This window comes from Larus michahellis, chromosome 2, assembly GCF_964199755.1.
Source record: "Larus michahellis chromosome 2, bLarMic1.1, whole genome shotgun sequence".
NCBI classification, from domain to species: domain Eukaryota; kingdom Metazoa; phylum Chordata; class Aves; order Charadriiformes; family Laridae; genus Larus; species Larus michahellis.
The window spans coordinates 58,184,132-58,196,223 of record NC_133897.1 but is presented as its reverse complement, the minus strand read 5'-3'; the positions used below and the strand labels follow the sequence as shown (position 1 = coordinate 58,196,223).

Here is a 12,092-nt window from a genome sequence, read left to right as displayed (position 1 = left end):
TTTATCACTACTATTTAACTCAGGCCCTTAAAGAATGCCACTGTCCTAAACACAGTGTCTATTGAAGGCAATCATGTCAGGAGGGTAAATGTTAAAAGATGGGAAAACACTTAGGTATGAGGATATTAAAAGCCATACAATGAGGTCTGGCAATCTGTCTTCAGTGAATTATTATTTCCTGGGTAACTCTTTGGGGACTTGTGCAAGCTGAGGGGAACCCACCTCTCTCTCCTATGTGTTCCTCCAGAATATGGCCACAGTGAAGCCTAGAGAGGAGCACTGCCACAAAATCAGCGGGAGGACAAGATGCATTCGGAATTCCAATTGCCATTCTACGGGGCTAATGGCTGCTCCTTTCTCACTGCACAAATTGTAGTACTTGGCAACTACTTCAGGAAGAAATTGCCCCTACTCCAATATTTTAAATGCTTAGCTCTGCATCCAAGGAAATGCTGCCAACCCATTTTCAGTGGTACGGCCAAATGCCAGGTCTTCCAACTGGATATAAATGAAAACCGAGAAGCTAAATGTGACTGGCAAGTTGCCCCTGGAGCGCATAAAGCATAAAATGTTTACATGTAACAAGACGCCAGTCAATGCACTTGATGCATGTCAGCACACAGGTTAAACAATAAAAAAATCTTAATGATTCTAATTAAACATACTGTAATTGAAAACACAAAACTGCTGTGAAAGTGCATGGTGAATGTTTCGCTCCATCATTCAATTATGATTTCGTTTGCACCCATTTTGTACTGGTATGTATCTGCTGACTACAAGAGGAGTTATCCCAGTCTCAGGGAGAACCGTCAAGCCCACAGCATTTAATGGACTGATGTGGTAATCTTGGTCCAACCCTTCTCACCTTTAAAAACAGGAAGAAGTTCCAAAGCAGGTCATACACAATTCACCAAGTCCCTCTGTGCTGTGCTAAATCTTCTGCCTTTGTCTCCTTCTCACACCCCCATGGGCCAACTGACACTGCAAGTTTGGCTCAGGCAGCTTTTGCCCTGCGAGCCAGGCATCCACCCTGACATTCACCTGAGTGAATGCCTTTATGGCATTCACTCCATGCTACGGAAGAAGGAGGCAGCTTAGGTGCAGGACATGCCCTATAATCCATGGCCACAGTGGGCACAAAGCCCTTCTGGGAAGAGCCATTTCTTGGGCAGCGTAGTCAAGACCACACTCTGGCCTGCGATCGGCTGTTAGCAAGCATGCGTGGGACGGCACTAAGGCATCACCTTGTTCTCAGCTTCTCCACTTCCAGGGAGCTCTGAAGAGCAGGTGAGGATGCCTCTCCCCAGCCCGTTGTAGAACGGGCTTGCATGCAAGCGTGGATGGTGGGTGAGCCTCTTTTTAAGGGTGGTCTCTGACTCGCGTTTGGCAAAGACAAATCCTGCGTCCTTGTTGCTACAATGTAGATTTACTGAATAGAAGGTAGGAAGGGGGAAAGAGAGGTGTAACAGGGGAGTTAAACCCCCATCTCCCACAAAAACTATCACCAACTGGTATTTGCTCATCGCTTGGGAACTGCACAGTACTTCTGCCCAGACAGGGGTGGATCCTCCTCTTGCTCACGTCACCTGATTTTTTTATTTATTTTATTCCTTTTGGCTAGCTTTCCAGAGCTGCTGAGTTATTTCTCCTGAAGTAAGAACTCTGAAAGGAAATGTGTCTAGAGCCCACGAAGAGAAACCTTTGCTTTGCCCTTCCCTTCTCCCCAGTTTAACAGCTAAAGTCATCTAGATTGTAAGAATCCAGTTCTATATGCACCTTAATATAATAAATTGCACACTCCGTGGTGCTGTACTTCTCTTCATCACCATGATTAGGCATCACTAATGCTGTGCTTGGATGATGGTCTTTACACATTTACATCTCTAAACAATTTTTCTCTGGCAACACAACAGGAAAATTCCCAGCTGCCTAATTAACTTCCATTTTACTAACATTCCTCTTTCCAACCTTTTAGCTAATACAGTACAATTGATTGCTCCAATTCAGTGTTTAATCGCAATCGCCTTGTCTACTTTGACTTTCTAATTGAATCATTTAATTTAGATTAGCACTATTCTCTAATTTAAAAAAAAAAAAAAAGAGCGACCCCTTTAATGATTTAGTGACCTGGTTCATCTAGAGCAGGGTAACCTGACAGATTTATGTCAGAGTTTAATAGCTTTGTAGCTTTGCAATTGATCCTGGGATGTTGCAACCAGACTGAAGAGTCCAAACTATCACAGGAGCCTTTCAGTGATATAATACCCTTTCCTAGGTTTTATGTTACTGCTGTATTTGAGAGGCTTTCTTTCTTGGAAGAGGGAATGGAATATTATTATATGCACAGGTAATTTTATTTTTTAAAACGCAGCCCACCATTGGGGATTGAGGGGAAAAAGGGCAGTTTTAACGTCCACTTGCCCTGTTAATAGTTGGGGTAGGCTTTGAATAGAAGTACCTGGAAGCAACTGCCAGCCTTCTAGAGAAGCTGTGCGCTTCCTATTTCTATTCTCTACTGAGAATAACTTTTAAATGTTGTAAAGCAAAGAAAACTGTCATATTTGAGAACGCATATTTTTATGTTCCGGTTTCACGAGGGAGTTTTAACAGTACATTTGAAATACTAAAAATCAATTATTTATTAGTATTGCAAGGTATTCTGTTCAACACCAAAGATTACTAGGCAGGAATCAAGGCCACATTTTGATGAGCCAAATGGATTTAGAAGATTCACGGGTGTCATGGAAAGGAGGACAGGATATCACTGTTTTCACTTCAACACTACAGCCTATTCACTGCATTGCCCCTGGACTGGGAGCTCAAACTTGCTGGTGACTAAGACAAAACTGGCTTTTGCACTATGTTCTGGCCTGAAACTATGAAGAAATAGAGACCCAATGCCCGTGTAATCACTAGTTCCTATGGTTAATTATTCTTACGGAATTTCAACCCTGCCTTATTTCAGTTTGGCTTTTACTATCAAAACTTAGTTCTTGTAATGCCTGTCCTCTCCTAGATTAACTAGATCCGTCTATTAGTTTTCTAAGAATTCCAGATATTACATTTGCTTTCTTGTCTGCTGTTGAGTACTGAGATTACAATTTCTTAGAACAATAATAATTTCTTGATGGCGACCCAGCTAAGAGCCATCGCTGAGTGTGTGAAGCTGGGGTATATATTTTCTCCCACTTTGGGATCATCTGCCTATGATTTTTGTCTGCTCTTTCCTCAACTGATAACGTGGTGTCACAAAGTCCCTGGGAAGTCCACACGACACTCTGGCAACTCCTTTTGGCACTTGGGCAGGATGTCAGGTGGTTTTTCTATACCCTCTCTGGCACCCACAGGCAATCATGACTGAAGCACTGTTCTGCTCTCCTTCAGGCTTATTTGACATCTGTACATACTGTTCAAAACTGGTGGTTGCCTTTCTTGGTCCTTCACACCATCCTGGTGACAGATTCCAGAGGCCACACCACCTGCTCCGCAAAGAAACCAGCTGGACTGCAGACAGCCAACACATGGCCAGGACAAAGCCCCACGCGTGTCCCTACAGTCATGATTTATAGGGCAAAAGCACATCCAGATATGCTTGGAAGAAACGGCATGCAACATGAGGCTTTTAATAAATGGGCTGAGTTGTAAAGGGTTGAATCTTTTCCTTGTAAATGGTGGGCATTTAGGCACCGCTCCAAAGTCCTTGGAAATCACGGGAGTCCTTCCAGTTGTGCAGCAGACTCTTCCAGAAAGGAAGCTACTGAATAAGACAAGGGTGCAGAAGCACTGTGGGACTTGCGCCATCAAGATTGTGAGATGAAGAGGCCAGCACTGATGGCTCCCTAGACAGAAGGCCCCGTTTCATTGATTGATCATGCCAAATCAGTGGCCTCGATGAACAGTTTTCCCAGAGAATCATTACTCAAAAGTATGCAATGCTTTTCACTGTACTTGATATTTGGGTTTATTGCAAATTGTTCTTTGCCAGCCTTGCCAGCACTTGCAAAACCAAATGTATTTTTTGGGCTAGGTCATCTGAGTTGCTCAGCAGTATTTCTGTCCCTGACATGGTGAGTTTGTAAGCAAGCCCCAGGCAAGCATGGGCCCAAGCATGAATCATCATGCAAGTAGCTTTCACATTCTTGTCAATAATTCAGTCACAACAGCAACACTAAACTGCAGGCTGTTGGCAGAAGGAAGCTGCTAAGTTTGGTGGGAAGATAAAACTGAAACGGATCCATTGATATAGTTCTATCTTCAGAAAATATGTTGCTGTATTCACCCAAGATGGGAAAAACCCACCCAAGCTACTTATGCCTGGTCTGCCTTTGGTCCTGAAGTACTGACCTCACACCTTAGCTCTCAATCCCAACCACATCTGGCAGTGGGAGGTGTTCAGACTGGTCCTGCTGCAGGAAGTTTGAGTGTTAATTTCACAAGCATTTCTCCAGTTGTTTTTCTGGAAGAGGACAATCCTTTGGCCATAATTCATCTCTACTCCTATTCAGCTTCAATCTTTACAAATCTTCAACTGTATGGATTTGCTATATGAAGAATCTGATTGCTGGTACTTTTTCCTCCTTAAATCCACAATACAAACCCAGGATTTATGATTCTATTAATCCTGTCCATGCCTCTCAGTGATAAAAATCATCCCCATGAAACACAGGAAAGATGTTTAATGTGACTGAAAGCTAGGGAAGCAAACCTCAACATGCATTACTATACCTGCTAGGGAGTATATCTTTTCAGACCACAGTGTCACAGTGGGGAATGAAGAAACACATGAGGCTGCTGAAGTATCAGGCCATAAAAATAATGAATGACTTGACTTTACTAAAGCAAGACTAGGATGTCAAATATGTATTCTTCTTTTAAAATCTATTTTGTCATTATCTCACTTTGGTTACTTATTTTTACTTGTTTATTATTTTATTCTGAAAACGGTCAAAATATAAACCTTCATTAACAGCAAGCTCTGAGGTAAGCCCTTCAGAAAGAAAATTCCTGTATTTCCTTTGGAAGATAAAAATCCTCCAAACAGTCTGTTTAAATGCGTTTCAAAGATAAGAAGTGCTTTTAATTCTACAGAATATTGAAGTCAAAAACAACTGTATTAATATTAGCACGGTTACCTCTCCAGCACTGTAGCTACGAAGCCGCTGAAGATGTTGCCTGTGAGTCAAGTGATTAGGGAGACGACCATTCTGCAGAGGGATCCTGGGATCTATGAAAGTGGTAGCACGGCTGTTGTGGTCAACGAAGAAAGACTGAAACACACAGGAACAATGATTTTTTTTGTAAGAAGAGTGACAACACTGTGACGGCATTGTGGGATCATAAAACGAAAACCACTGGCAACTGTGTGTCAGAAATACCCTGTTTAGGTACAGTCCATGGAAAATATCTGCACACGACAGGACTTTCTTAGTCAAAGCTAGAATAGCTCTTGGAAAATATCTGAAACTACATAAGTCAAAATCATGTGTGATGGCCATGAAGTAAATAAGACAGAAGAGAATAAAATTACTGGGGAACACTGCTTTACCCTATTTGGTGGTTCTCGAAGTCACCTGGCAAAGCTTCGCTGGAGACAGAAACACTAAGCTAAATTTTGCAGCCATGGCAGACCTAAACTCTGTCTTAAACGTCTTTGTTAGTCCAGTGCTGTCTTGGCTACAGTGTAATAATCCATGGACAGCTAGAGGGTCACCATTACGCTTTGAAACATTTGTTCTTGAAGCTTTTTTCTGCTTCTAAAATAACTCTGCTTGCTGCTTGTGCTGTTTAAACCAAACCACCAATTTTGAGTCAAGAAGGAAGGAACGCTTAGTGATCAAATAGCCTGACGTGCAGTGTTAAACAAGTGATTTGTTTTGTTGACACTCTTACCTTGCCCTGCTGGTCAGTTTTTATCTCCCAGCCACGAGGAAGCTCCAGTCGGGTATCAGCAAACATATTGATAAAATTTACCAGGTCTCTGTTGTGCTGATAGCGCTCAAAATTACGAGCATCTCTACGGATCTTCAGAATCATATGCTTCAAGCAGGTACTGTTAGTGAAGACTCGATAGGCACTCTATGAGATAGAAAACAGAAGCGAGGAAAACCAGCTCTGATGTCAAAATAACATATTTGGTCATTTCATGGGACATATGCCCAAAGAACTGAAACAAATCCTGTTAGAGTCAAGAACCATTTCTGCCTCATTGTTTTAATTTGATTTACTACTTTATACAAACACCTAGAAGTAAGAGATATAATCTGGAAAGTGAAATGTCCCACGTATCACGCACAGTTAGCTGGTGTGTAAACTACCTTTCTAATGCACTCCAAAAACATGGTCAGCTAAAACACCACACACTCGAGGTGCATGCAGTTGTGTCTATTTCATTGCTTTCATCGGCCAACAGAAACACGGCTTGCATGACTGGATAATGCCAGAGAATTCTAAAGACAGCTGTGGACATGTATGTATGCTATAATTCAAATCAAGATGCTTGTGATAGGATTCATGAACTTAAGAGGACTGCAGTGCAGATGTCTACAGCGGAGCTTGCTACCTTATTTATGGTCACTTTATAGCCAGAGGACAGAGATAGACACTTTCAATTGTCTACTTTCGGAAGACATGAATCGTTTCCTGGAACTGAATATTTGTTTTTGCTGCTTTGCAGTGATGGTGATGATTTCATGGGTCAGATGAACGCCACCCCTCAGGCAGCTAGTTGTATCTCACAATGGGCATTAAATACACCTCTTAGAGGAACGTGCCCTGATTCAGATCTGAGTGAGTTAGTGCTGATCTGGCTGCAGAATAAGGGGCAAAGTGAACTGTATTTGTTGCCACAGTATATTCAATGACAGAGTACCACAAAATACACTTGTGGTGACAACGCTTCTTGTCATCCACAGGCTGCTCTTGGCATCTTTCACTTCAGGGAAAAAGCTCCTCAAGACAGGGTAGGAAACTTTACAAAAATCTGCAACCCTTCCGAGCATTTCACTAGATAGAAAATGAGTGCATTGGTTCTGCTGGTCAGCCCAAAGGATTTGATTACTCACTAGAGTAATAAAGGATCACTAGAGGACTTGCGTTTCCAGTGAAGTGAGCCTCAGTGTGCGCACTTGTAATCTGTCCAGAGAATCTGACCCAACAGCTTTGAATTCTGAATTTCTGTGTACTTTTAATGCATTTTAACCACTAATGGAATAAAACATTTGCAAGTATTATCTTTATTATGTAAGGATTTATCGTGGTGGTAGCGCTGAGAAGAGAATACTCCCTGCAGCACAGGGTCCCTAATTATGGCAAGGGTTGGTAAATGTGATGAAATCACAGAGATATGATCTCTGCCCTGAAGACATGACCTGGTTATGACCCAGGAAAGCTTCATGGTCACAAATTGCTAAGATCCTAGCCTACTCCATGACAGAAGTTGTATTTTGATCTAATGTGTGATCAATGACTGCCTGAGTATCACTTAGCTACGCCACGGAAAGAAAAACTGTAATGTAGTTTTATCCCTCCATGGAAATAAAACATCTGAAAAATGAGAGCCTTTCCCTTTAAATTCTAACTGCTGGATAATATTTTCCAATCCCAGCTTCATTGGCATAATTAATAGCTTGAAATTTTAATAGGGGCTTGTGGTTAAAATATTACAACCGTGTTAAGCCAGAAGTTATGTGGGCCACTATTTTTGTACAAGTGGAATCTGTATGACCATTTGACAGATTATTCTGGCTCTTACATTAGAGACAACTTGATAAGCTCAAACCGAAGGCCTCTCTTGGCTTTTTTTTATTTCAGTGAGAAATAAAATTGGGATTCAATCTCTTATGAACTGTTCCTTATACCACTATGGAATCTGTTGCTGATTTTGCAAACAACTATGCAGAGCAAAAATGATATTGCTGCCAGCTATAAATCATCATATATCACCCTGTCAATGGAAAAAAATGATGTGCGCTCCATAACCTAGTTCAGGTAACGTCAGATGAGTTAATATATCCCTTCCTCTGCAGGATTTCATGGGCTATAATCTCTGGCAGATGCTTGGAGATGGACAGCTGGCTTCAACCCGCAAAGCACCACAGCCAAAACTTGATGTCTGTAGTTAGCCGAAGACGACCTGTGCTGAGGCAACTCATGAAGTGTTTTAATTTCTTTTCCTTTCAAAAATGTCATACCTACCCAGAAGCGGCTAATTTTCCAAATATTCAGAAGTCATGTGTAGATGCCCAGCTGAACTACATTCAAGATATGGAAAACTAGGACTGCATCTGCTTGTGAGATTTCCCCATCTCCTTCCTCCTGGTTGACCTTGCATTACATTTTTTGCACTCCACATAAGGTTTGCAAGAAAACACACAGATTTATTGCATTAACAGGAAAAAAAAGGTATTTGAATTTCTAAAAATTCGTTTTCATTGTTGGTTTTTTTTTCCAAAATAGCTACACTGACTCAAGTTAGTAATTCTTTCACTGCATTATGCCCACCTGCTTCTTGGGAGTGCAAACTGCAGGAGTTGGTATTTTTTTTCCTCTATTCCATAGAATCATAGAATGGGTTGGGTTGGAAGGGATCTTAAAGATCATCTAGTTCCAACCCCCCTGCCATGGGCAGGGACGCCTCCCACCAGACCAGGTTGCTCAAAGCCCCATCCAGCCTGGCCTTGAACACTTCCAGGGATGGGGCAGCCACAGCTTCTCTGGCCAACCTGTTCCAGTGCCTCACCACCCTCATAGTGAAAAAACTTTTCCCCGAGACTTAGTAGTATCTGAGTAAGATTTCTCAGCAACATGGCTTGAAAGGCAACAACCTCACTCCCTGCAGCAACAGACAACCGAGTCAACCAAGCTGAAACCAAGGATTCCTGCTTATTATGGAATGATAATATTAATGAGCTTCTCTGTACCAGGGAATTTCTTGTGTAAGGCAGAATCCCACCAAGAGCCTCCTTGAAGCAGCCTGCCCCTGCCGTCCCCAACCTGGTCTGGTGCTCAGAAAGGACAACTGAGCCCCAAGGCATGCAATTCAAATTCACTGCGCATTCTCCCTGAAGGCCTGCGGCACAGCGTTCGGATTCAGAAATCAGCAGTGTGAGAGAGCAAATCATAATTACTCACATAGTTTGCATGCAGCACAGTGAAGAACTCAGGATTGGTGATAAACTTCACGGCTGGAGACTGCAGCAACAAGGTGATTTTTTGAGTATTCACAGGAGAAAGAGAACCTTCCCTCCTAATCTCTGGACAAAAAAAAAAAGCAGCGGGATCTTACTAACGTAGTGGCAAACGCAGTCTATTATTTAACTTTTACTGAACGGCTGCAAAAGTGACGGTATGAAAAAGTCACCATCCTGCCCAATGCACATACCTTCCTTGCGTTTCCGAGACAAGCCTGCTGGCAAACTGGTAGATGTTTTCCTTATGGTTAGTGGTGCAGAGATTACAGTAGCAGGGCAGGAGCTGGATGCTTTTCGGTACTCTATGTTATAAAACTCTGTGTCATGTCTCCTGCTGTCTCTAAATATCAATGTGACCACAACGGTTCTTACCAGCTGATGGTTTGGTTCAATACTGTCACCCAGGTTCTGACTGGTTCCCCCCACTGCTGACTTTAGAGTGATCCGATTTCCCAATCCATCCAGCCTGAGGGGTTCACCAGCAGCAAGCACTGGGAGCAAAACTGGGTTAAGGAAGTCCCCTGCTTAGCCACTCATCCATGTTGGCACTGCACAGGATGGCCCTTTACTTGCAATTGCATTATTTTTGGCAATCCCATGTTTTTGGGGACTTGTATGGTAAAGAAAACAAAATCAGACACCAACGGATTATTTTTAATCTGTATCAATTCACAAAGCACAGGAGCAGAACAGAGCATTTGAGAATGTAACTCTACAGCCAGAAAAGTGCTTCCTACCATGAATTTATGGCTTAAGTGTGCAATTCTAGCGTTTTCAAATACAAGCCAACTTTTATTTGCAATCCAAGGAAATTGGATGCAGACGTCATCAACAGAATAAATATAGATTCCCATTTTTTTCTTATCAATTATCACTTTTTTTTTTCTTCCTGCTAGACACATCATATTATTTTATCCACTTAAAACTGCAGACTGGATCCATCGCTGGATTTAAATTGATTTATACTGGCTTAGAATCTGGATTAATGTGCCTAAATTGTATTCCTTCTGACATTTTTCATTTAAATTAAAGGGCAAATAGCAAATGTATCATACTGCAGCTTTTTCTTATTCTAATGTGGTTTACATCACGCTTGACCGTTTAATTCTTGGCATTTTATACAATATTGACTTTTTCTCCTAAAAGCAAAGTAATTATCTACAGCAAAAACCATTTCCTAATCACTTAAAATGACATACATCATACTCATTAACTCTTTGGGGTTAAAAGAAAAAAGTGAATGTTACATAATCAACTGACCTTAATACTTACTGGTAGCAATTCCTACTAAATTACTATTTTATTATGTATACTATGATAGTAAATGATTATACATATTACAGGTAATGACTGCATTACTTATCATTTAAATACTAATAATAGAACATGTACCTCATTTCCATTTCAGCTGCTAACAGAAAGGACTGGGTTCTCCCTGTAAGATCCAGTGTAGGTAAAAGGCTCCCATAAATTGCAATAAAAAGGATTGCAAGGAAGCTTTGAATATCGAACTTCAACAGTCTTGGTCAAAATTGATTTTGAGGCTAAAAACACCTAATGGATCAGGAAAAAACCCAGGCAAAATTGAGTATTTTTCTAAACTTGTTAAAAAAAAAAAGTTCACTATTTCTCTATATAATTCTTCCTATTCAACGTAGAACATTAAGAAGATTCAAGCAGACATTGTGTTGGTTCTTTTCCTTTGCCAATGCTCTTTACAGAGGGACGGCAAAAGGATGGCAAGAAGTCAGACTTACTTCCAGCAAAAAATGCAGAAACAAAGCTAGGTGGAGGTGAAAATAATCCAAAGGAAGAGAACTGGCCATTCATTTTCGGGGTGCAAGTTCTCAAACAAAGCAGATAGTTATTTTTGCATGTTCACAAGTTGCACAGTGGGCACTAGTCTGATTGCTGGTGTTTCTTACCTGAAACAAACACTTGGGCTATGGTTTCACAAATGTTTTAAGAAAATATGAGTATGGCTACCACAAAAATGTGTAGAACAGCTCTCTGCCCATCCCATCCTGCCCTGGGTACACATTCTCCTCTTCTGCTTTGCGCTGACACTCATTCTTGTCTGGTCATCTAATGAGCCAGATGAAAGAACTAGTTTGGCTGTAAATAACATTAAGTACAAGAAACAAGGTTATTTTTCAGGCAGATCAGTTCTCTGCTCTGGTATGGAGTCCTGTCACATAAGTTAGTGATGAGGAAAAAGACAGCTGTCTCCTTCAGTGGTAGCCCACACTTAGTCAGCTTATAGCTGTCACAAAACTGCAGCTTTAAAAACACGAGTATTTCATACTCGATGCCGGGGCCGCTGCAGGTGTGACCACATGGGCAAATGTGGCAGCACAGAAGCCATGCCCAGACAGAATAAACTGCAATGCCCCAAGATAAAAATCACACTGCAGCAAAAAGAAGACACCACCATTTTTTGCAACTAGTACGGTGAATAAAAAACAGATGCCTTTTCCATTTTAATTTCAAATAGCCCTTTACTAAAGTAAAAATGCTTTGCCTGTCTTAGTAGTTGTTAAAAAAAAGAACTGAGGCCCTTTGTACCTAGCTTTGTACCCATAGCTTCAGGTCTAAAACCTGTAGCTTCAAGTCTAAACCTCTTTTCTTTTAATTAGCTTTTGCAACTCGGTAAAATAAAGTTCCAGTCTCCCGTGGAAACACAGATTTCCCCAGAACTGAATGCCATCACTGAACATGCCACTCAAAAGCTCTTTTTTCCCCATACCTGAGCTTGGCTGGGAAGGCTCTGCCTCGGAGTCGCTTCCTCCTCCAGTGGGAACTCTCTCCACCCTGCTGTTTGCTACAGCATCGTCTTCAGTCCGCTCTGTTGCAATAGTTCGCTGGATATTTTGGTACCTAGATACATTCAGAGAAAGGAACAAC

At 41.5% G+C, this 12,092-nt stretch overlaps 1 protein-coding gene across 6 annotated transcripts in view; it reads right to left on the bottom strand.

The window, feature by feature from the left end:
• HECW1 (HECT, C2 and WW domain containing E3 ubiquitin protein ligase 1) overlaps positions 1-12,092 on the bottom strand; it is a 296,546-nt gene that overhangs the window by 47,476 nt on the left and 236,978 nt on the right. For all 6 annotated transcript variants that reach the window (XM_074575619.1, XM_074575623.1, XM_074575620.1 and 3 more), the window contains 4 exons: positions 11,935-12,065; positions 9,130-9,251; positions 5,890-6,075; positions 5,133-5,267 (listed from right to left, as the gene is read on the bottom strand). In XM_074575619.1, coding sequence (XP_074431720.1) covers positions 5,133-5,267; positions 5,890-6,075; positions 9,130-9,251; positions 11,935-12,065 — 574 coding nt within the window. The remainder of the gene's footprint in view (positions 1-5,132; positions 5,268-5,889; positions 6,076-9,129; positions 9,252-11,934; positions 12,066-12,092) is intronic.